Source organism: Chenopodium album, chromosome 16, assembly GCF_948465745.1.
Source record: "Chenopodium album chromosome 16, dcCheAlbu1.1, whole genome shotgun sequence".
NCBI classification, from domain to species: Eukaryota; Viridiplantae; Streptophyta; class Magnoliopsida; order Caryophyllales; family Amaranthaceae; genus Chenopodium; species Chenopodium album.
In genome coordinates this window covers 47,258,612-47,281,875 of record NC_137849.1, presented here as the reverse complement: position 1 = coordinate 47,281,875, position 23,264 = coordinate 47,258,612, and the positions used below count along the sequence as shown (strand labels likewise).

The 23,264-nt window shown below is 34.7% G+C and overlaps 4 protein-coding genes across 5 annotated transcripts; 2 read left to right on the top strand and 2 right to left on the bottom strand.

Moving 5' to 3' along the window:
• The first annotated feature begins 195 nt into the window (after positions 1-195).
• Positions 196-6,870, top strand: LOC145585690 (F-box protein At4g00755-like). Its single transcript, XM_081642396.1, has 6 exons — positions 196-354; positions 647-823; positions 3,550-3,954; positions 4,051-4,226; positions 5,440-5,558; positions 6,386-6,870. Exons 2-6 carry the CDS (start codon positions 697-699, stop codon positions 6,681-6,683), a joined length of 1,125 nt encoding a protein of 374 aa, XP_081498522.1. The 5' UTR covers positions 196-354; positions 647-696; the 3' UTR covers positions 6,684-6,870.
• Positions 6,871-7,486: 616 nt separating this feature from the next.
• Positions 7,487-9,667, top strand: LOC145586766 (putative acetyltransferase At3g50280). The gene is made up of 3 exons (XM_081643681.1): positions 7,487-7,614; positions 8,099-8,545; positions 8,655-9,667. Exons 2-3 carry the CDS (start codon positions 8,105-8,107, stop codon positions 9,543-9,545), a joined length of 1,332 nt encoding a protein of 443 aa, XP_081499807.1. The 5' UTR covers positions 7,487-7,614; positions 8,099-8,104; the 3' UTR covers positions 9,546-9,667.
• Positions 9,668-9,733: 66 nt separating this feature from the next.
• On the bottom strand, positions 9,734-13,884 carry LOC145586765 (peroxisomal membrane protein 11C-like). Its single transcript, XM_081643680.1, has 8 exons — positions 13,689-13,884; positions 11,887-12,099; positions 11,636-11,710; positions 11,467-11,541; positions 11,300-11,380; positions 11,068-11,142; positions 10,796-10,969; positions 9,734-10,025 (listed from the first exon to the last, which is right to left on the bottom strand). The coding sequence occupies exons 2-8, from the start codon at positions 12,076-12,078 to the stop codon at positions 9,990-9,992; spliced, it is 708 nt and encodes a 235-aa protein (XP_081499806.1). The 5' UTR covers positions 12,079-12,099; positions 13,689-13,884; the 3' UTR covers positions 9,734-9,989.
• Positions 13,885-16,391: 2,507 nt separating this feature from the next.
• LOC145586763 (uncharacterized) lies at positions 16,392-20,094 on the bottom strand. 2 transcript variants are annotated; one of them, XM_081643678.1, is made up of 2 exons: positions 19,586-20,094; positions 16,392-18,471 (listed from the first exon to the last, which is right to left on the bottom strand). In XM_081643678.1, the coding sequence occupies exon 2, from the start codon at positions 18,418-18,420 to the stop codon at positions 16,735-16,737; it is 1,686 nt and encodes a 561-aa protein (XP_081499804.1). In that variant the 5' UTR covers positions 18,421-18,471; positions 19,586-20,094; the 3' UTR covers positions 16,392-16,734. The 2 variants fall into 2 exon arrangements, with proteins under 2 accessions (XP_081499804.1, XP_081499805.1); XM_081643679.1 differs by lacking the exon at positions 19,586-20,094 and adding an exon at positions 18,908-19,081.
• Positions 20,095-23,264: the final 3,170 nt, after the last annotated feature.

Here is a 23,264-nt window from a genome sequence, read left to right as displayed (position 1 = left end):
TCCTCGTTTTTTGTCGCAACATTGAGAGTTTTATCCTTGTCAATACACATTACTCCGTATATAATAAGATTTTACATGTCTATATTTTACTTAAAATAAAATACAAAGTACATCTAAATCTAAATCGTGTAAAAGTCAAGACATTGCGATTAAAAATTGAAGATTATATTTGGCTTGCAACGCAAACGTTACATTCAAGTATTATTATCTATCTATCTATGTTTTGGACCAACGAGCTGCGAATGCTAGGAGAAAGAAAGGAAAGGAAAAGGGGCGATCATCATTTTGGATTTTCTCTCTCCTAGGGTTTTTTAAATTCTTCCTCTGGATTTCTTTCCTGTCGGTGAAGATTAGGTAATCCCTTCATTTTCCGCATCCCACTTCTTCAATTTCGCGCATTCTTTCTCTCTTCTCCTTTTTCCTATCATCAATTATTCAATTATTGAATATTTCAATTGACATTTTTTTCTTAGTCTTGGAAATTTTCTGGTGGAATTGAGTTAATATCCATAGATTTGATTGCTAGGTGATATTTATTAGCTTGTTATTCGTTCGTGTTTTTATAATTCGAGTAAAAGGGTGAATTTTGATAGTAATGTGTTGAATGGAGGTGCTCTAATTACGTGATTGTGATGGTGGGAATTAGGTTGTAGAGGCTGACAAGAGCTCGGAGTTGTGTTCGTGAGATATTCAGTGATGGAATTTCAATGGGATTTTTTAGAATCCCTTGATCCTGATGTTTCGAGTAAGATACTTATGAGCTTGGATGATCCTGCTGATATTGTTCGTGCTAGTTCCGTGTCGAGAGCGTGGCGTGATTTTGGTGAGCATTTAGCTGCTTTTATTTCCAAATGTTCTTGCAACTGTTTTGTGATGTGCCTTGACGATTCTTCTATTAATTTGGTAGCTGTATGGTAATTTTTCATTCAGCTTGTTGCAATTTGAATTTTATGTTATCGGTTAATTCGTAGAGATGTATTTATCTTGGTTAGGTTCATAGTAATACGAGTGTATGACTGGATCGTATCTCCAAGTCATTAATTTCTTATGAACCAGTTCATTGGATTGTATTGTAGTTTGCGGGGCTTTTACATTGATTAAGATGACAAGCTTGAGTTAGGTGTGTAGTATGAATGCATACGAACTAAAATAATAGGTGGGGAATGGGTGGAGGTGGAGATGGCAAGAAAGACCTAATGTAAATGTCAAAGAGCCCGATAAAGGAGATGTTTGATAAGGAAAGTAAAAGTAGAACCTTGCCCTTTGACTATTTAACTATTTCCCACCCTATGTTATCTCTTATCTTCAGACTTACACTCCAATGCCTTTCTCCTTTTCCTTTTATCTACAAATGTTTCACTTCTTTGCAACCATCACAATATCACATATCACCTTCCTTCTCACCGAATATCTAATTTGCTCAGATTTAACTGCTAGTTTCAGAGTTCTGACACAAGTACTTATCCAGTTTTCAGAATTGGTCATTTTATGAAATGTTTGCGTTCTTTTGGTAAAAACCCTGGTTGTCAAACGTCAGTCTATTTCCATCTGCTTGCCAGTGGGAGCGAGAAGTTTGGGAATTAAGTGTCAATTGTCCAGCAGTCCAGGTTTATATTAGAGTATTGAATTTACGATCCAGGTACTTTGGATGAAGAGTCTCAACTAATGTATGATTAATAGCTGATTTTCCATCCAAAGTTTTCAAACTAAGATCCTAGATGTGCAGTTTTTTTTTTAAAAAATTTTTTTGGAGGGGGTTTTCATCAGAGTTTAGAGATAGAGAAGGTGAGCTTGATGGTTATGGTAGATAGGTGTTGCGTCACTCCTCTTTTTGAGAACTCGTGCTGGGTTAGAGTAGGTGACTTGCTTTGGTTGGATTAGACCAAGTTATACTTGAAACTACACTCAATTGTACAAGGCTTTTTTGTAATGGAAATTGCTCTTGGTATCATGAGCAGCATCGAAACAGATTACCCCTATGAACTTGTTTGTCATATTGGAGTCATATTTGTGCACCAAGGCTGTCTACTAGGCTCAAGATTAAGGCTAGCTATGAGCTGTTGTCAAATGTTTGCCATCTAATATGCGTTTATTTCAGTTGGCTGAGGTGAATTACTGAATTAGACAAATACTGTGTTTGAGTATCCATGAATAATGAGAAAGATATGCAGGGGTATGGTTTGACCCCTTTTTACTTGGCCCTTTGTTGTGCGAGTTGATGATTTCTTCCATCCTTTTAGGGTTCCCTATTTCTCCTACCCAAGTATTCTCAGTATATAGGGTATTAGACTATTAGGTTCCTAGTACTATTTTTATAACATAATGCCTTGGATGTGACATAATTACATTTTGTAATGAACTGGTGTTTACTCCTAACTTACTCACGCAATTAACCGTAAGAATACAGAGAAAGATGGGTTCTTTGAATAATCTAGATAATCTGACTTTATAAATTGCAAAAAATAATAAAGATGACAACTTTAAGACTGATTGATAATGGTGGAAGGGTTACCAAAGGTAGTTTAATAGCTTAAGGCTATTAATCTCCAATAGTGAGTTTAGCTCACAAATCTCCAATAATGGCTTTAGGCCATAACTCTCTCGGTTTTTTAACACAAAATTCTGCCTGTCTTCTTCTTTCTCTCCTCTTTCGATTTATACTAAGGCTAAAACTATTAACCTAATAATACTGGACTACCAATATTGCCCCTCCTTATGTTAGTCTATTACACATTCCTTGTTTTAAAAATCTCTGATTGAAGAAATCAACATTTCTAGGTCTAAGTTGAAAAATCCTAAATCAGAAATTTGAAACATTGAATGGTGAAGATGAAGGCGAAATCTTAGGGCTTTTGCCACCCTCCTCCTCCCCTCCTTTTGTTTGTGCAGAGTACATTTTTTTTCCCCGATTAAGCACTCTCTGTGTCTTAGTAATTACTCCCTTTGTCCCCATTTTTTTGGCACCATTGCAAATAAATGAGTCAAACTTCAAAAACTTTGACCATTAATTCGCATTAATCAACAAGAGATAATATACTCATATAGTCATGTGAGCTCTTGTTAGAATTGTCTTATTGTATATTTTATTATATCAATTTTTTATAATTTTTACGCATATAGAAATGAACTTATATACAATTTAAAACGCTTCTTGGAGACCATGAAAAGTCAAATAGGCAAAAAAAATAGGGACAGAGGGAGTATATATAGTATTTCTCCATTGGAAAGCATTTTAGTGATGTCTCACTCACAGTTCATTTAATTGATAATTAATTATACACTGCATATCCTTACTACATTTGCAATTGGACATACATAGGGCCATACTGGCTCGTTCCTCCAGACCTCTTTGCTTCTTCTCTTCCCAGATATTTTTAGCTAACTAACATTATTCAATATTCAAGTTATGCTGCTATATACTTCATATGGACTGTAATCAGCTTGATTCTACTCCTGATATGATGATACAGATGATTGAACATGTTTCCTCTTAAGTAGGGGATATGATGACTAACGAATATGCTTACATTATTTTGTGACTATTTGCAGTGATAAGTAATGGTATATGCAAGCATTTGTGCCTACGACTCTTTCCTAAACTCTCTGGCATTTCTCGTATCATAGATACGAGCAACAAAGAAGATGTTGGCTGCAGCCGGTTTGTTGAATTTGAGCATTTGAAAAAGGAACACAAAGCGTATGTCGCTTTAGCCCGAGGTCTTACGTCATCAGAGGTGGGTGAATGCCTTTCAAATGCAATAAGTGCTTCCAGCACAGATAATTATCCGGAAGAAGGTCTTCACAACACTTTGGAATCCAGGGACCGAATTGGACGTAGACCTTCATACTGGTCAAGCTCAGGACAAAGCAACCCTGAAGTACCCGAGAGACTAACTTATCAGTTAATTTCTGACTTTTGTATTATTACTGAAATAAATGTTCAACCTTTCCAAGGTAATATCCTTTTCTTCCCACGTACTTGTAAACGTTTGTTAAGATGGCCACTTAGATGCTTGCTAATTGTGTTGCTTTTGTTCAATGTTCATGTAGCCTTTTTTCAATCGGATTCACCTATATACTCTGCAAAAGCAGTTCGCTTCCACATGGGTCACAGAATATTGCCTGATGATGATGGAGATCAATGTGATGAAATTCATGAAGGCCATGAATGTGCAGAGAAAAAATTTGTTTGGACTTACACTTCACAAGATTTTCCAATGACACAGGTTAGCAGCACGCTTAAATTATCTTGCTGTTAAGTCAATTTTGAAAGTTATTTTAATTGTGATCAAAGTAGCAGAAGAGATACTATAAGTTTAGAATTGAAACACCTTTGCTAGAGTTTGAGACAGGGATCTCTTTGGATTTGGCATCTTTGTCTTTATATTGGCTATACATTGTGAAATTTGTGATGTACAGTTGACACTGCACTATGACATCTTGGTAATATTGAACATACTGGGAGTGGTGCATTAACGAGAAATTTAGTTCTTTTTTCTATCAAAAAGGTCTTATTTCTATTGATTGTGGTGAAATCCGAGGGTGCCAACTTCTTGGAAGTGGGAATTTTGTTATACTTTACATTCAAATGACAAATGTGTGGGAAGCTGAGATTTATATCTTACCTCATTTCCCTCTTCATTTGGCATTTAACTGACTGAGGGGTGTGTTAGATCACTTGATGCTCGGTTTATTGAATAATTGATTGCTCTTCCCTGTAGAATGTAAAGAATTTGACTGCTTGGTAAAGATATTTGGTTGAATGACTTGGTCATCGCTTCACTTGAATCCAGCCATCTCTATTTTCCACCGGTGAATTCTTTTTCTTTTTCATTTCATTAGTGCTTCCATTAAAGTAGGCCTAGGATCTTTTAATATGACTCCTGTCTTCTAACCTAAGAAGTCAGGGCACCATTAGCGAGCCTTGGTCAAGCCCTGATTTGTATAGTTGCTAGTATGCATAATCTGTGTAATTTACACTTATACCTGATAATATCACATGACGAGGGAAATTTTTAGTGAAGCTCAATGGTGACTTGGCTTCAAGTAATGTCATTATCTAATTATACTTTTTTTTTTTGTTGTTTTTTTTTTTTTTTTTGAAAAGATTGAATCTTTAATGGAACAATTGGTACCTATGTGATAAAATAACTACAGAGATGTTTTTCTTGTAAAGAGGAACATTGGTGCACCTTCTCATTTCTATAATGTATCTGATGATGCTAATGAGTGATGCTTTTACATGTGAATTATTTTCTAACCTATCTCCCCTTCCCTCCTCTCCTCCGTCCGGGAAAAGAACCTAAGAAATAGATCCAGAAATTAGAACAGAAAGAACAAAAGGAAAGACGAGTGTTAATAGTGCAGATTGCCGAGTCATTTTTATGTTTTGATTTGGTGTTTTAAGGACTGTTTTTATTAAGATAGTTCTTGATACAGGAGAATCGCCTACAAAATTTCAAGCTTCCAGAGCCTGTTCTTTGCTTTGGTGGATATCTGCAGATAGAGCTTCTGGGTAGAGTTCAGAGGCAAGAAATGGATGGACTCTTTTACATATGGTGAGTCTTGGAACTAAGTTAAGTGGTATATTGATATAGTACTATGTTTTGACTGATGGCTTGTTTTTGTCTGTAGTTAAGCCTTGAAAAGGGCTACTTTGAGTCAATTTTTTACTTATATATTGAGATTCTGTTTGACACTTGAGGTCTGACATAGTATTATTGATAAACTTTGTTATACTTTATTTCCTGTCAAGGTTTACGTCTTTTTTTTTTTTTTTTTTGGTAATAGTAATCCATCTAATATTGGTTCTTTTCACCCTGATTTATTCCTTCTTTTCTTTATGCTTTAAAAATATACCTCATAAAACTAACCAGACTGCTAATAGTTAGAAGTATGTACTTTAATAGAGTCCTTCATAATATCCTTTTATGGTGATGGAATTATCTGTATCTTAACTAGAAAACCTTATTTTGTTGTCCTAGCCTTCTCTTTGAAAGTCATTGCCAGGCTTTGAATTTTTCTAAAGACTATATCCTACCCTTCAATGGTTTGCAAGCCCATTATGCTCTTATTCCTCGAGTTTCGAGGTGGAACGTAACGTTTAGTCTCATTGTCATTTGTGTAAGAATTCAGAATCCTATGTGCTTCCTTTCTGTAAGATTAATTAGAATGTGTGGATCAATTCAATTACTTGAAGTCTATGGTTTATCATTTCTTGGATTAAGTGTTATTTTAGACTTTGGTCGTGCTATTTTGGTTTGTTGTTGGCATTCCCCATATATTAGCCATAAATGATACCAGTTACTGGATATCCAACCAGGTTCTAACTATTTTATTGTATCTTGCAGCTAATTTAATTTGCTGTTTGTCATGCTTTTTACAGTGTGGCACATGTTCAAGTTCTGGGGCGTTCTTTGGACCCTGTTTTTGGGGTTAAATCTCTTGATCCAAGTGGAAGATTTACACTTGTGCACAACCCTCAGGCCAAGTTCTCTGCCCCTCGTAGCAGTAATGAGGAATCTGATGAAATCAGTGTAACCCCAGAGATGGTGCAAAGACATGTTAGGGGTTGGGAGCAGATTCTAAACATGTTACGGGGAACTCTAGGGGTTGAAGTTTATGATTCCGAGGATGAGATCCTCTATTCGGAAGATGAGATGGCTGAGGAGCTTGAGCTTTAAACTTTTATGTGAAGTGTCACATTTTTCTTCTTGTACTAGTAAATCAGTCATTCCATCGCTTGCATCTAATGACCATATATCTCACATTGAAGTCATTTGATGATTAAACTCTGGAATGAGAAAGACTATTTGCCAGTAACTGTTCTTGTTAAATCGTTTAATAAGCATGGTCAATGTTTCCTGTGCATTGAGACTGGTCCATCGTTCTGTAAATAGCTTTTAACAAGCAAGAAGAGTCCGCTTTTATTACTTGATGATTGAGCGATTTTTCTTGGTTGGTTGACCTGTTGCTAATTTGTTGTGAACTTGTTGATGTCTTCTTGCTGTGTCTCCTATTAGTCTGTGACACAGCAAGATTCCACTTGAACTACGATCAAGGGGCTAGTTCAAGCGATCCATAAGCATCTATTGCCCCTTCAGGTTTGACCACAACTTTAACTATAGACGAGGGCTTTCAAAGTAGTAGATCATAATGTATCGGTAAAATATTAAACGCTTGAAAGGACTAGTTGCGGACTATACTACTCGTACCTTTATATAGAACAAACTCTTAAGATTTATATACGTTTCTGTCCAAAAATATACTACCTCCGTTACATATTAGTTATAACTTTGGGTAATATTTGTGAGAGATAAAATATTCCAAAGTTACAACTAATATGTAACGGAGGTAGTAATATTTTGGATTATTCTGAAAATTTTGTCTTTTGAAGTGTCATCAATTATATATTATGGCCCTATATTGAAAAACAAGTTCCGGAGTACGAGTACAATATAATATGAACGATAACAAGAGCGAAAAAGAAAAACTCAAACTACAAAATACAAAAAAAAATAATCCATATGTTTACTTCATTTTTTCCAAAAAAAACCCAAAAATAGCAGACGAAACAGCAAGCCAGTGACAGCAAAATCTGGTCGTTTTCCTCTGGTACCTACTTCTCTTTCTTTCTCTCTCTTTTTTTCTTTTCTTTTTTTTTTTTTTCAAAATTTATCGCTCGAGTATTTGTTAAACATTGCTAATGATCATTTTACTTTGTTTAATAATTGATTCAACTGTTGGGTTAATATTTACGAATTGAATTTGATTGTAGACATTTGTATCTTGAGATTAGTAATTAGTTGAGATAATTGGGTGAACTAGTTTAGAGTACTGAATTAAAATGTTGAATGAACTAATTATTGATTTTGTCGGTTCATCTTGTACCTCATTTGTTGTTAGTGTAAAAATTGTGAAGTTGCAAAATTACGATTATAACTAATACTATCCGATTTTTTTTAGTTGTAACTTTGGGATATTATTTGAGAGAGATAAAATATTCCAAAGTTGCAACTAAAAAAAATCGGAGATAGTATATGTATTTTCTATGATTTTTACGGCGAATTGCTACTGAATAGCAGCTGCTGTGAAACAGTTTCCAATGGCGAATTCTCCAATTGTCGAACTTGTTTCAGAGTGTTTCATCAAGCCAAAACTCAACGACGATGATTCGAAACAGCCTCACTATTTGTCACCTGGTGATCTAGCCATGCTCTCAGCACACTACATTCAGAAGGGTCTTCTTTTCATGAAACCTTCAGCAACTGATCAACATTTCAGCATTGCAGATTTCCTGGAAAAGATGAGGGATTCTCTGTTGACAGGTCAACTTTCAACACAGATAGATGAAGATCAACATACTAGCTTGATCTTCATTGACTGCAACAAGGGTCCTGGAGCTAGATTTATCCATGCTACTCTTGATATGACTCTTCAGGATATTCTGTCTCCTATCGACGTGCCTGTGATTGTGAAATCGTTGTTTGATCACCATAAAGCTGTCAATTACGATGGGCATACTAGGCCTTTGTTATCTGTTCAGGTAAAAACAGACAGTGGAAAATCTAGAAGTATTATCAGGGGTTTCATTTCATTTTTTTTTTTTTTTCCCAAAAGATGTCCTGCATCTAATTGTATAATTCTGGCTACAGGTAACAGAGCTTGTAGATGGGATTTTCATCGGTTGTTCAATGAATCATGCAGTAGCTGATGGAACTGCTTACTGGAATTTCTGGAACATATGGTCAGAGATACATATGCAACACAGTCCTATTTCAATGTCAAAGCTACCTGTTCATGAACGTTGGTATCCTGAAGGATATGGTCCACGAGTCACCCTTCCCTTTATCCATACTGATGAATTCATAAGCAGATATGAGGCACCTCAACTAAGAGAAAAAATCTTCCATTTCTCGTCAGAGTCAATATTAAAGCTCAAGATGAAGGCAAACATAGAGGTTGGAGAGACTGATAAAGAGATCTCGTCATTGCAAGCGTTGTCTGCGCTAGTCTGGAGGTCTATTACCAGGGCACGCTGTTTAGCAGGTGATCAGAAGACTACCTGCTCCTTGGATGCTAACCTGAGGCAGAGATTAAACCCTCAACTGCCTCAAGGTTATTTTGGGAATTCAATTTGGGTGGCTAAAGCTGCTGCCAAAGCTGATGAAGTCCTTGACCATAGTTTAGGTTGGGCAGCTGAATTGCTGCAGAAAGCAGTGATAGAACTGACTGATAAAGCAGTGCGAAGTGTGTTTGAAGCTTGGATGAAGTCGCCTTTTGTTTATCAGATTGATGCGTTCTTTGAGCCAAACAGCACAGTGATCGGAAGCTCCCCAAGATTTGATGTGTATGGGAATGATTTTGGAATCGGTAAACCGGTGGCTGTTTGCAGTGGGTATGCAAACAAGTTTCCTGGAAAAGTGACTGCATATCCGGGAAGTGAAGGAGGACAAAGCATAGATTTGGAGATATGCCTACCACCTGATGCAATGAGTGCTCTTGAAGTAAATAATGACTTCATATCTCTTGCCACCATGGACTAGTATACATTTAGCTGATTATTATCTTAAAATTCAGTTTAGGTCATCCGATTAGCTCCAGCTTCTATGCTTCATTCTCCTCCACTTTTCGGATATACTTAAGAGTAATAAAAGATACCACCAATTCATGTATTGTATTAAAAAAAAAACCATATGTTTGGGCAGGGGGGATAAGAGGAAAAATTGTTAGATTCAAGAAAAGCTTATTGCCTATATTAATTTCAAACCACACAATACAACAGTGCTTTCTTGGCTAAACGAGATTAATAAACATATTACTATTGCGAACTGTGAGGACAAACTTGGCAAGAAAGAAATACAGTACCAATTCTTAATTAAATGAATGTCACCCTACTTAATATCTAGATTCACCCAAGCATACATAGACATGGATCATGGCTTCTTATAATCATTTGAAGCCCGCGGGAAAGGAGGTGATTTCCTTATTCAAGATGTCTTGGTCTTTGGTCGTGAAGGAAGTAACTGCATCAGATATGGCAAAGAAAGAAGTTAGAACCAAATCCAGCAAACTGATTATAAAACACAATGCTGTAATCATAGACCAACGTTACGGAAACATCATGCGAGTGCTTGATAATATGACCCGGCAGTCTTCACACAATTATGCACACATGAATGACATTTCTCAAATGTACTAAGCCCTGTTTGAAACCAGATTTTAGTAGTTTCTTCTAACTTTCCCCTTGGTAGGGTATATTTTGAGAAGACTTGAATTACATTCTCTGTATATTAGATCAGATTAATATGTCCTACGGCTACTTTAATTCTCATTGAGTGGGAGAGGGTGGGAGGGGAGGGGGGGGGGGGGGATCAATAGGCAATATTCCCTGTGAGAGGACTTTGTAACCTTACCAAACATTTTTTTTTTTAAATAAAAAATCTCTTGGAATTAGTCAAATTATTTGGGTCTTTACCCTTGGCAGAAACCCTCATTGTTAGAAAACTATACAAATTGAAACCATTACTCAATTCTATTACGTCCTACATATCCTCCTGAGTAGCCTCTACTGCTTACTGCAAAGAGCTTCAAGTTCTAAATTCAAACAATACATTTCAGGTTACCGTAAAACTGGTCCCATATAGGACAAAAACTGAAACTGAATGGCCAGCTAATGATGGTAGGATGAGGTTTCAAATGCAAAGCAAGAAACAATCTAGACACGCTACAAGCACAACTAGACACGGAGGCATGTTAAACCAAGGAATGGATTGAGTAAACAACATGGACGCACCTGATAGCAAGATATGAGAGATGTAGCAAAACCAAAGGCCCCAGTCACCCGAGGATTAATTTTCTTGGGTGCCAGTTGAAGCAGTCCAGCAGCTACAACTACATCCATGGCGGCTTTAATCAAGGCCAATGACCTGTCGTTATAATTCTGAACCTTAACTTTGTATTGTTCATTCTGTATTCATAAACATGTCCAACACAGTCAAAGATGCTAACATTGTAGACATATAAAGATGAGCTACAGCCAGCAAGGTATCTCAAAAAAACACTTACTTCATGTTTCTCACTACCCTTAAGCTCCTTCTCCAACTTCTTCATGGAGGCAGAAAGCCTTCCAAGTTCCCCAATCTGAAATTTTATGTACCAATAGCTAATTAAAGAAAGTCACTTAGCACCTTTCAGAAAGTCAACAGCACCTAAATTTATAGGGAAACACGATAGCAGAAAGACTTCCCCAGTTACAGGAGCAAAAATGTATAATAAATGATTTTGGAAAACAACAAACCTCAACCAAAGAAGTACAAACAGAGGAGCTCATCCAACAGTAAAGAGAAATCTTGGCAATCAGGTCAGTCCGCTCCTTGTTCTATCAATCAAAATTTGAGTTTTCATGAAGTATGAATCATATAAACAATGCTAGATCAACAGAAAAAGAAAAAATGGAACCCATACCTTATAGATGCCACTTCTACCAAGCCAAACAAATTGATCAAGGAACAAAAATGTGGACAATAGTGCATTTTTGGACTGGAAAGAAAAATAAAATGTTAATAGATATCTTATACAAGTATCTAAGATATGATATTTGTCTTAAGAGTATAGAATCAATGAGCTTGAATACCTTTCCAAGTAAGGTCAGGGGAAGAGGAGTTCCAGCCGGAACTGGGCTAATCAGAGCATGCAAATCATTAACAAACTGCAATGAAAAAGTCAGCTTAGGTCAACTTCAATTTAAAAAGCCAAAATGTTGTTACTAGGGTTCAGAGAGAAAACCATAGTGGATATACTCCCCAAAACCAGAAGAAAACCTCATATTGCCAAAATCTATTCAATCGAATACATTTGAAATCAAAAGATGAAATTTGAGCAAACCTTGAAGAGACGGAAGACTTTTCTTGCCAAGCTGGTTGATTTATCAACATTTTGTGCAGTACCTGGCTGTCCATCACTTAAGAACTTTGAACCATACTGGATTGCCCTGCATATCTTATCCCTGGCTTCTGCTTTGTTCAAGTACAGAACTGCAAGAGCAAGCTCTGCCCTGGGAACATCTAATGTACTCATACTTTATCTTCTCTACAGTCCCTACAAATCAATCTACCATCTTTAGTAAATTCACGTTGTATAAATCATGCCACCGAACTGAACTTAAACAGCAAAATTAAAGCAAGTAAAGCAGCCTAAAGCTAGAAAGTCAGGTTCACATTTGATGTTCATAACAAATTATGAACTTCATACAAGGGGAATAAACATAAAACATTTAAGATGTTAGCTATCTGATACTCCCTCCATTCCTTTGCGTGCTTCTCTCTATCCGTTTAAATCCCTTCCTTAAAATTCTTCCTTATTTCACATATTCTTTTTACGAAAAGAAAATCTTCTCCTTCACCCTCCCTTACCCCATCAAATAAGTCCACTAAATCTACTAAATAATGGTCATCTCTCTAAACAAATTTTGGTTGTCTCTCCTACACATACAATCCAACTTCAACCATTGATCAACTTACATAAGGTAAATTTGGTCATTTGGTTTATTAAATGAATAATGTTAGCCAATTACATTAACAATATGATAATAATAATTGATTAAAAGATCCAAGGATTGTATGTCTAAAAAATATAAAGATTGCTTCGCTGAAAACCCAAAAGGCGAATACCATGTCTGCTGAATCAAACACTACCTTAATTTCAATACAAAGCCCCAAACATACAATAAGTTATGTTAAGGCAATTTCTAACTGTACATCACTTCTTTCCCAAAAACAAAAAAATCAATAAATATGAACATTGCTTCCAACAAGGAAAACAAAAAAAGTATACCAAAACATTGATCACTAATTTGTGGTCCTTTCAAGGACCCCTGTTAAAGTTTAATATTCCATCTCACAACATAGCCAAAAAGAGCTAACTCGAGAAGCCTAAGCAGACTACACCACTTATTTATTCGTACTACATTAGGGTTGGGATTCATAACAAAAGATACAGAAAAATCAGCTGAGGAAAGCTCGTTCTTTCCCCACAAACGGAACAAGAAACTTCCACTGTAACATGCATCTATCAAGCTTTCAAGAACCAAACACCCAACAAGCTTTCGGAACAATCACGATACACACCTACACAAATAAAGAATCACACATGGGATATCACCAATTTCTCCATATTTAAAATGTTGAAGGCCTTGAGCTGATTTCTTTAATACCACATCAATTGTAATTTGTAAAAACTCTAAATAATCAAAAGATTCAAAACCATAAAATACAACAAAATTCTAATCAAATTGATAACCCATATATACAATAATAAGATCTTTCAGAACAACACAATTCCCATCACCAAAAATTCTCACTCCTCAAAGTTGACCAACAACCAAACAGGGCAACACCCCATCCTCCCAAATAATAAAAATTACCCCACAAAAATCATAACCCAGAAACAGAAAATTCTAGCGGAATCAAAAACCACAAATATTAATTAACAAATGATAAGTTAACAAATGATCAATAAAAACACAAACAATAAAAGCTAAAACCCTTTGAATTACCTCAAAAAAAAAAATTTAAAAAAAAAAAAAAAAAAGGTGAATTAAGACGTAATTAAGAGGGAAATTAATTATGCCGATAAATTAGGGTTCTGGGTAATCAAATCTAAGAAAAGGGAAGAAAGGTGTAAATTACCAGAGAAAAATCTTGGGAAATTGCAAATGATGTTTGATTTTCTCTCTCCTCCTGCTGGTCGCGGGAGATGGATTTATCTTTTATTTTTATTTTATTTTTTCTGGGAATTATCAAATAATGAGCGTCAGAAGTAAAAGAAAAGACGCTAAAAATTTGATAAGGCCTTGTTTGGTCCTCTATTTTTCTCTTGCTAAACAACAAATTTGGGATTTTGCTAATTTTTTTTATTCATAATTTTTGAAATATCTTAAATAAGATTATCCATTTTGCTTGATTTTTTAATTTTTGGTTTATAGTTTGGTTGCTTCGAATGAAAAAGAAAAGCTCCCATTTAGCATAATTTGGTATTGGCCGTCCATTACTTTCATTGACTTTGTTTGGATGGTTGTGATGGGTCAAATTGTTTGTTCAAGTAGTTATTATTCTTCTTACGTTCTCCATTGATGATTATCTGTACCACGTACGTGTAGTTAGAGTTATCGATTTGGTTATTCAATCGGGTTTGGGTGATTTGGTGCCATGCTGAGTCAATTCGACAGCTCTAAAGTACAAGTATGGAGCATTAGTAAATGAATTTGGGCATGGGGCTATGAGAGGTTAGGGTGGGTGACAATGGAAGTTTATAATGGTATGGGACTATCGGGCTATGAGATATTTAGTAATCAATACAAAGATCTAAACTCAACAAGATCTTATACTTAAATTGATGTTTAAAAAGGATTGGGAAAATGTATATGAACATTAAAGTGATGCATTCTACTTTAATTTCTTAAATCATATAATTTCACGAGTTCCCACCCTAATATTAAAATCTCCCTTCTGTGGTAGAATGATGAGCATAAAAGTTTGGCAAAACATTTGGGCATAAATCATTGCTACTCTTGGGTGTCACCATTAAAAAGTTGGTCATTTTGGCCCATATATTGGGCCTAAGAATTTGCTCAAGTTGTGAACCTTGGGTGATTCTGGTTTTGAAGCAAACATATTGGACAAACTCTGCTCAATCAAGTCGGGTTAAGCCGATCCACATCTAATATGGGCATCGTCGACAATGTGCCAACAATTTTATGTTGCCGTTGTGCTCTTTCACATATCAATCAATCAATCATCAATTACATACTATTAAAAGCGAATCTAAGAGAACACTTGTCAATGTGTTATTAAAAAAATTCCCGCCAAAATTACTTCCTAAAAAAAAATATTATTACAATAAAAAAAAGGATTGCATTTAGATTATGACTTTTATTTTATGTAAAATCTAAAGTAAACTTCCTAAAATGTCGACTTGCACATTAAAACTATCACATATTTAAATATTTTCTCTCTCATGTTTTTATTGTTTTAATATGAACTGTATTTCATTTTTAATTATACTGATCAATCGATTTAGTTTTTTAATATCTAATTATATTTTCATTATAATTAGTCAATATCCGTGCATTGCACTAGGTTTCACCAAGTTCATAATAAAACGGAAGAAAAAATAAAGAGAGATACATATATACTAATGTACGCAACACTATCCCTTTAGTGTCAAACACTACTAGAGAGTAGAGAGGATCACATGTCCTTTTCGCTTGCCAAATCCTTACAAGTTAAATGTACTTGATAGCTCAATTTTGCTTATCTTTTATCCAAAAACATGCTCATGTTATAATAGCATGTTATTCAGATTGAATAGATCAATTATAAGGAAACAACCCACTTCCGGATTGGCATTAATACCTGATCCTGATTAGCTGCATGAATTATTCAAAAAGGGTTTCATCTCAAAGAGTTATTTGGTCATAACTTCTGGGATGTAACTATGTAAGTCATGTAACACATACTATATGTCACAGAATTTGGGGGCCGACGGTCCAATAAACCCTTCTTTTTCCATCCATTATTAGTACTCCATACTTCGTCTTTCTTTTTGTCCCTTGTTAATACTCCATACTTCATACAACGGTACAGGTACAAAATTATTAGTACTAAACTACTACTACTTGGCCCTAGCTGACAAAATTGGTAGCTGCTAGGAAATAGCGGTATATGTTCTTGGTACTTGCACAGTTGCGCAAACAAAACTGATCAAAATCCTGCAGTACATACTGATTTGGAATGGTCTTCAGTCTTCTGTTTACAACCGGTTCACACAGGTTGCATGCTTGAGAGGAAGGTTTAACATGACTCATACGAGTACATCTCATGAGAAACATAATGTTCCCATCTTCCCCCGAGGTTTGGAAACTAATCAACATACGCCTTATGTCCTAACGAACCAAACCTATAACCGAGAGTCCACTCTCAGAATTTCATGTTCGGAAGCAGGAACCATCAACCAGATTCTCATACGAGCATTGCTCGACGTCAACCCATGGAGAAAACAGAAATTAAGGGAGATTAACTTCAATTACACTTCACAGAAAAATATTAATGAAAGACCAAGAAGTTCTAACCTGCAGCGGAAGCTGATGTAATGCATTTCAATGATTGTAAACTTGGAAAATCCTTCAAATTCAGACTAATAATAATAATAATATTCTGACTGGTTTAGTGAACCCCAACAGCAAGTGAGTATAAAGCACCAGAACAATGATTAAACCTAAGAATCTTACACAGGGTTTAGAATAGTTTTCTTTGACCAACTTTCAACAAAGGCATACTAATTACACTGTCAAACATTTTATTACCAAATGGTAATAAATTAGCAGATTATAATTTACCAACATAAATTAATAGAGCTTTCGTCTAATTACCTGCTTAAAGACGAGATATACAATGAAACAGTCGATACAGTTCAAGTAGGCAAACAATGCTAGTGATTAGCTTAAGACAAATTGCTATGACTGGAAACTTTCTTCCAGGATTGAATACCATACTATAAATTATTCTAAGAAGGCACACATACAACTGGATACAATATGGTACATGGTTAAACATCGTCAGACATATAATACTTTGATTAATTAGCTAGTTTAACACCTGCTGTTTCATATAGGTTATGAAACCATCATATGCTAAAAAGCGGAGTAATACAATGCAAACTTACGTAGCTCTGGCCTCATTTCCTGCTGAACATGCTCTTCAGTCTCCCTCTTTCCAGACGTTCGAGCAGTTTCTTGGCACCAGGAACATCCATTTCTGTCAGCTTCTTTAGATACCCGATTGCACCATATGACACCATGAGTTTCTTGCATTTCTTGCTCGATGAGAGACAAAGCAGACACAACACTGCATATTTCTTGGCCGAATTCTGGGGGTTTGAATCTAGTAATTGAACCAAATTTGGAACACTCTTGTCATCTTTCTTCACTTCCCTACAATTATGGGAAAGTGCCATCAAACTCGAAAGTGCCTGTGAAGCAACCTCCCTAGCACCATTCGTCTTGGCCTCGAGCATCTTAACAAGTAATGGGATACACCCAGCTTCGGCCACCATCTTTTTAACCTCAGTCGAGTTGCAAACCTTACAAATAGCTGATGCAGCAGCCTGCTGGGCTCCCACTGATCCAGATTTCAAAACATGGACTAATCTTGGGAGAAATCCGAGTGATTCAAGTAACTCAATCGAAACAGATGCTACTAAATTTCTCAATGCCCCCATAGCAGACTCCTGAGGTAAAGGCCCATCTAGATAAGTCAATAAACTCCTAATTCCCCCTTCAGAAATGACTGACCTTCGGAGAGCTTCATTGCTTGCAGTGAGATTCTGCAAGCATTCAGCTGCATATTCTTTGGATCCTAATAAAAGCCCACAATCAAGAAGATTGATCATGACTTTAACAATCCCTTCCTCGGCAAGGGTTTGCCTTACTTCAGGAACAGCTGATATGTTCTTCAACGTGCAGGCAGACGCGGCTTGTGACACAGAATCTCCTGCTCTGCACATTTCAATCAAGGGTCTAACACCTCCATGCCCAACGATGGCTCGAGCTGTTTCAGATGACATTGATAGCCTTTGGAGAGAAATTGTGGCCTTCTCTTTCCCTACTAAACTGCCTGACTCCACTAGCCTAATAAGAGGTGGAAGAACTCCTTCTGAAACCAACCAATTCTCACAGGACCCTGATTCTGCTAATGTGCATATAACAGTCACGGTTTTCTCCCGAATTCTAGGAGAAGTTGCCGTGAGAAGCTGCACCAAGGCAGCAATATTGCTTCTTCCAAGAACAGATAATACATTCTTTTCATCCTCCTTCATTATCTCAACAAGAGTGTCAAGAGCCTTATGTTTTGCCTCCAAGTTCCCGATTTGAAGGCGAGCAAGCAACTCCCTTATATTGACATGAGCTTTCTGATCAGATTCAGATGATGAGGAACTCGACGAAACTGAAGGCATCGTAGCTTCACCAAGTACCCCGGTCTTGATCAACAGACCACAATCTCGAAGATTCAAGTCCAATTTCCCTGACAATGAATCAAGATCACTCTGCATACGTAGCTTCCCTTCATACTTCTCTTCAATACACATATCAGCTAACTCAATTGCCTCATTCATCGTCTTCGAAACAGCCTGCAACTGCTCCTTACACAGTGTGTTCTTCAAGAAGCAAGGATGACTAGACAAATCCGATAAACGAGAAGGGATTTGTTCCAATTTCGATACGATCATCTTCCATCTCCCCGGAAATCCCTTAACCTGTCTTGATTTAATAAGTGCCACAGGAACCAACTCTTGGGCATGTAATAGCCATTGCTCAGCTGTCTGATCATCCACCAAATTACCATGACCTTTCTCTTCCACCATAGCACCTCTTTTACTAACTCCAACTTTGATTAATCACTTGATCAGCAGAAACTGCAGTCCAATTACAGCAAAATTTTCGACTCAGTAACATGAAAAGATCAACCGACACCGAAACAGACTTACAGTGCATACAGATTGAACTTAGCAAGGTATCAATCTCAAAGAGAAACACCCAAATAACAAAAGTAATTAAAGCTTATAACTTTATGACATACTACAAATATAAAATGGAGTAGTTACAACAAAGAAGTGTCACAGAAAGCCCGTTTTACATAAAACAACAACCGCCCACCAACAGGAAAATCAAAGTACCTCTAAGAAAGCCCCACCATGTGTACTACAACTACTGTGTAACTAGTAAAAATTGTGAATTTATCATCCATTTCCTATTAAAGATTAAATCTTTTGATTTTCCTACAAAAAATTGTAGAGGTTTAGACATCATAGTCACTTTGATAGATATTGATTATGATTTTGATACTGATACCTTTTAGACTAATCAAAGGCCGTTAGAGTGAAATAAATCGTCGGCACCACTAATTTACTAAAATACCCTTTTCGATTTCACATTGTGTAATCTATGAATGATTATAAGGGAGTATGAGGTAAAAAGAAAGTATTTTGATGAGATTATCAAGCCATTAACTTCAATTGAGCTTAGCCAAATGATATTAAATCTAATTGTAAGGCTAATAATTTTGATAAAGACAAGTTACAAAGGAGATTCCAGCTATATTTTATCAAGATTAATCCTTGGTATAACGTATTTTGTGGGGTTTTGTCTTAGCTTTAAAGAGACGAAATTAGTCTCTTTCTACTAATATATGGAGTGGATTTGAATTTTTTTCAACCTAACCCACTAAAATTCTTAGGAAAAATCAAAGCAACAAAGCCAAAATTACATATACATCGTCAATTTTCCTTGCCAAATTTATAGAAAGCATCTTGTATGATCAAAGATAACATATCGAATTTTGCTACTTTAGTTGGTAAAATCTCGACACGAGATTAAATCCCGTCTACATCATTACCCTGGCAGGTGACGAGCATATACAAGTACAATTAGACAACACAAAATACAGAAATTTGGGGATTAAAGCAAAAGAGAAACTCTATAAAGTATTAATTTTTAGTGAAGCAAAAGAATCTAGCATGAAGAACTAACCTTTAAGAATCAAAAAATACAGAAGCTTGTAACTTTATCTCAATACAAAAGTAACCACCCACTATAGATTGATCTTCAAACTTCACCTTCTCTTTCTCTCTCTAATAAAATTAACCATAAATATTAAAGATTCGATCTTTTTGAGAGAAACCCAGATTAATTCCTGAGAAATTCAGAAATACCCAGAATTTTAATTTTGAGTTTGAAGGAGGAGAAGAAATGATGACATAAAACGGTCAGCAAAATTTAAAAAGGAAGAATCTTTTGAAGTAGAATAAGAGAGAGTGAAGTTAATAGTAGTAGAGACAGGAACCCATGTATTTGAATTACTAGTTTTAGTTAGTAGCAAGTGGACAAGCTACATAAAAAGGAGAGATAAGAGTTATGTGTTTATGTGAGGAGACAATAATAGTAACATTATTAATTCTTATGAACCTGCATTTCAAAAATCAAAACTTTATGTTAAAATTAAACAAAAAATTTAAACTTTGCTGTTAGATTTTTTTTTGAAAATTTGTGTTGCTCATATTTTATTTGAAAAGTCAAACGTGACAAAAATATAACTAATGGAATAAGATTTTTTTTTTTCCAATTATGTTTTATATGGCACTTAAGGTTGCAATTGAGCATTAAATAAGTTAATTTTTTTATTGAAAGAAACATAAAAAATATTACTGTAAGTCAATTTGAAGAGCACTTTATATAAGTTTACTCCCTTTGTTTTCAGATGTTCTTCTCACTTACGGTAAAAAATTTTTGTGAGAAAATCAATTAAAATGAGAAAAACAATACGAAATATAAAATAGAAAGAGTATTAATTTTAATTTTAAGGTATTAACTATCAAAGTATTAAGCTACATTAGAGATGTTGTAACTTTTTTTAGACAGATGAAAAAAAAAAAAAAAAAATTAAGAATTAAAACGACCGTAAAATACTTAAAAATTGAAAGTACAGGGAGAGGTAAAGAGATCCTCACCTCCTAGCATCATTTCTTCAATTACATACAAAGTGCAAAAAGTTTTTACAAGTGAGTTAGATCACACTTAGGTCATTTTATAATTTTTGTAAAATAAACTTTCTTCTATTTTTCTATTTGAGCTTTTAAACTGTAAATACGTACTTCCTCCGTGTTTTTTTAAGTATAATAGTTTGACCGGCATATAGTTTTAGGCAATTTAATTGACTTAAATAAAATAAGAGGTAAGTGGGGTATTTAGAGTATTAAAAAATTGTAAAAGAAAGATAGTGGGGTTAATAGTTTATTGAAAAGTAATGAATGTGAGAAGAAAGATATAATAAAAAAAAGTAGTAGTAGGTTTGGGTGGTGACCATGAAATAAGAGAGATAATATTTTAATGTAGTTTTTTGCCAAAAAAGAAAGTGTAACACTTATTAAAACATGACCGGATTTGAAAAATGTAACACTTATTAAAACAGGGGGAATCTCGTAGTTAGGATCTTGGCATGTTGCTTATCAGACGGAAAAGATTGTTTCAGGAAAAAGCAAGTATTTGACCGTTGGGATTAGTTGATCAAAATATTTGAATTTAATCCTAATTAAATTTCATAGATTTTGAGGTAAATCCAAAGATGATGTGGAGGTTGGAGTACAGGTGTTAAGTGGGGACGGCTAATGAGTGCCACTCATGCTCACTTTCTCAACCACGTGTGTTAAAGTCTTAAAGTTGGACTGGAAATGCTTTGAGCGTGAATTTTTTTTTTTTTTTTTTTTTTTTTTACAAACTTGTTAGCCATAATATTTTTTGTTTTAATTTGTTTTTTTTAAAAAAAAAAATTATTCCTTTACATGTAATAAAACATTAAAACTTACTCCATAAAAGGTAGGAAATGATTTGCAAAGAAAAGGGTAAAGGTTAATTAAAGACTTGAGGAAAAGTGACTCAATTATTTGATAGTGATATGATTTTACATTTTGGAATTGCCACCCCAAAGATATTTTTTACTTCTATCAACATATTGATCACAAAATTATATTTAGTATTGAAAATAATTATTTACACTCGAGTGTGTGGTCATTTAAGAGTATTTTTTTTGTTCATATAACGATTAAATTAACTATAATCATCAAAATGACTAAATGAACAAAAAATACCCTTATATATATATATATATATATATATATATATATATATATATATATATCATTAGATTGTTACTCTGTACCTAATTTCTTATTCATGAAATAAAGAACATTTCAATTTTCAAATATATTTTTAATAATTGTAGGAACATATTGGAAGCCTGGAATTCATTGCATTCCTGATTCCACGACCCTATGTCCTAAATCGTACAATAATAAATTACCTTCAAATTTGAAAAAAGGGACAAAAAATACATGTACACATAAAAACATTAATAATGTAGCATAATGAAAATGAAAGAAAAAGATATGATGATAATTGTGGTCCATCAAATTACAATTAGCCCTTCACCATTCGTGGCTAGAAGCTTCACTAATTTATAACATAATGTCATTCTCATCTTCCTATCTTTGAAACAATATTTCTCAATTTATTATTGGGTAATGTTATATGTAGCCCTAAAAACTATATATAAGCATTAAATACACTTTTGGAAATTGTATAAAATTAGGAATTTATGACAAAAACACGCGTAAATCAGTGTAATTAGTGTTTATATTTTTATGATTTCTTAACTTTTTACGATTTTCAAGTGTAAATTTAATGGTTATATGTAGCCCTTAGGGCTATGGCTATGTATAACATTTTGCTTCATTATTTACGATTATTTATAGGATTTGTATGACCCCATTATTATTTATGTCATACGCAAAAGACAACAATAGCTTTCCTCACTATAATTAAATTGTTATTTATAAATAAAGATAGTAAGCAATTACCAAATATTTGAATTTCGTGAGGCTCCTTTGTTTTATTTCGAGGAGCACACCCAGTTTTGAAAACTGTGGTGATTTAAAATCTAATCAAGGTCTAATTATGTAGCTTAAGCCAATTATACAGGGTATGAATCAGTTTCAAGAAAAGGGTACCTGTTTTTCAGATCTTATTCAATAATGAGATAATTACTCCCTTCTTTCTTGTTCATTTTGAATTTCAAACCATTGTAATAATCGATGTTTTGAAGCTCATATCATTAGTCTTGAGATCTTGTCAATTACGAGTATTATTTATGATCATTTACGAGTATAGACTATTGTGTTGATGAGATGTCTCCGTACTATGCTACCCTCAAATGGTAGACCTTAACCCGAAATTGTACTCCGTACCAACTAATTTAGGAACTTCTTAACCAGAATAAAGACTGTACATTCACATCCCGTAAAAAAGTTGAAGAGATCATATAATGTTCACTGATGACTTTCGCTAATAAGAATTATCTAAATTTAATAGATGTTTAGTTCTACACTTTCAAATTAATGAAAGTCATACAACTTTTGCTATATTTTTAGCTTCAAAACAAACATATTCAAAATTAAAATACTACTCAAATACTTTTTTTTTCGAGGGAAAAAAAAAATACTACTCAATTACTCCCTCCGTCCCCTATTGATAATCCCTTATGGCCATTTTTCACGGGAACTAATAAACACAAATAAGAATAGTAAAAGTACATTGAAAAGGTAAATTGACATTGGGCATGCAAAGAAGTAGAGAGAGAAAGTAATAAAAGTACATG

Bases quoted from the DNA above. Each gene is read 5' to 3' on its own strand.
- LOC145585690 (XM_081642396.1), top strand. From the start codon at position 697: ATGGAATTTCAATGGGATTTTTTAGAATCCCTTGATCCTGATGTTTCG. The intron at 824-3,549 runs GTGAGCATTTAG...GACTATTTGCAG, and splicing joins GAGAGCGTGGCGTGATTTTG to TGATAAGTAATGGTATATGC. The intron at 4,227-5,439 runs GTTAGCAGCACG...TTCTTGATACAG, and splicing joins AAGATTTTCCAATGACACAG to GAGAATCGCCTACAAAATTT.
- LOC145586766 (XM_081643681.1), top strand. From the start codon at position 8,105: ATGGCGAATTCTCCAATTGTCGAACTTGTTTCAGAGTGTTTCATCAAG. The intron at 8,546-8,654 runs GTAAAAACAGAC...TTCTGGCTACAG, and splicing joins GGCCTTTGTTATCTGTTCAG to GTAACAGAGCTTGTAGATGG.
- LOC145586765 (XM_081643680.1), bottom strand. From the start codon at position 12,078: ATGAGTACATTAGATGTTCCCAGGGCAGAGCTTGCTCTTGCAGTTCTG. The intron at 11,542-11,635 runs GTATTCAAGCTC...TTTTCTTTCCAG, and splicing joins CCCTGACCTTACTTGGAAAG to TCCAAAAATGCACTATTGTC. The intron at 10,970-11,067 runs GTAAGTGTTTTT...TTATGAATACAG, and splicing joins AGGGTAGTGAGAAACATGAA to AATGAACAATACAAAGTTAA.
- LOC145586763 (XM_081643678.1), bottom strand. From the start codon at position 18,420: ATGGTGGAAGAGAAAGGTCATGGTAATTTGGTGGATGATCAGACAGCT.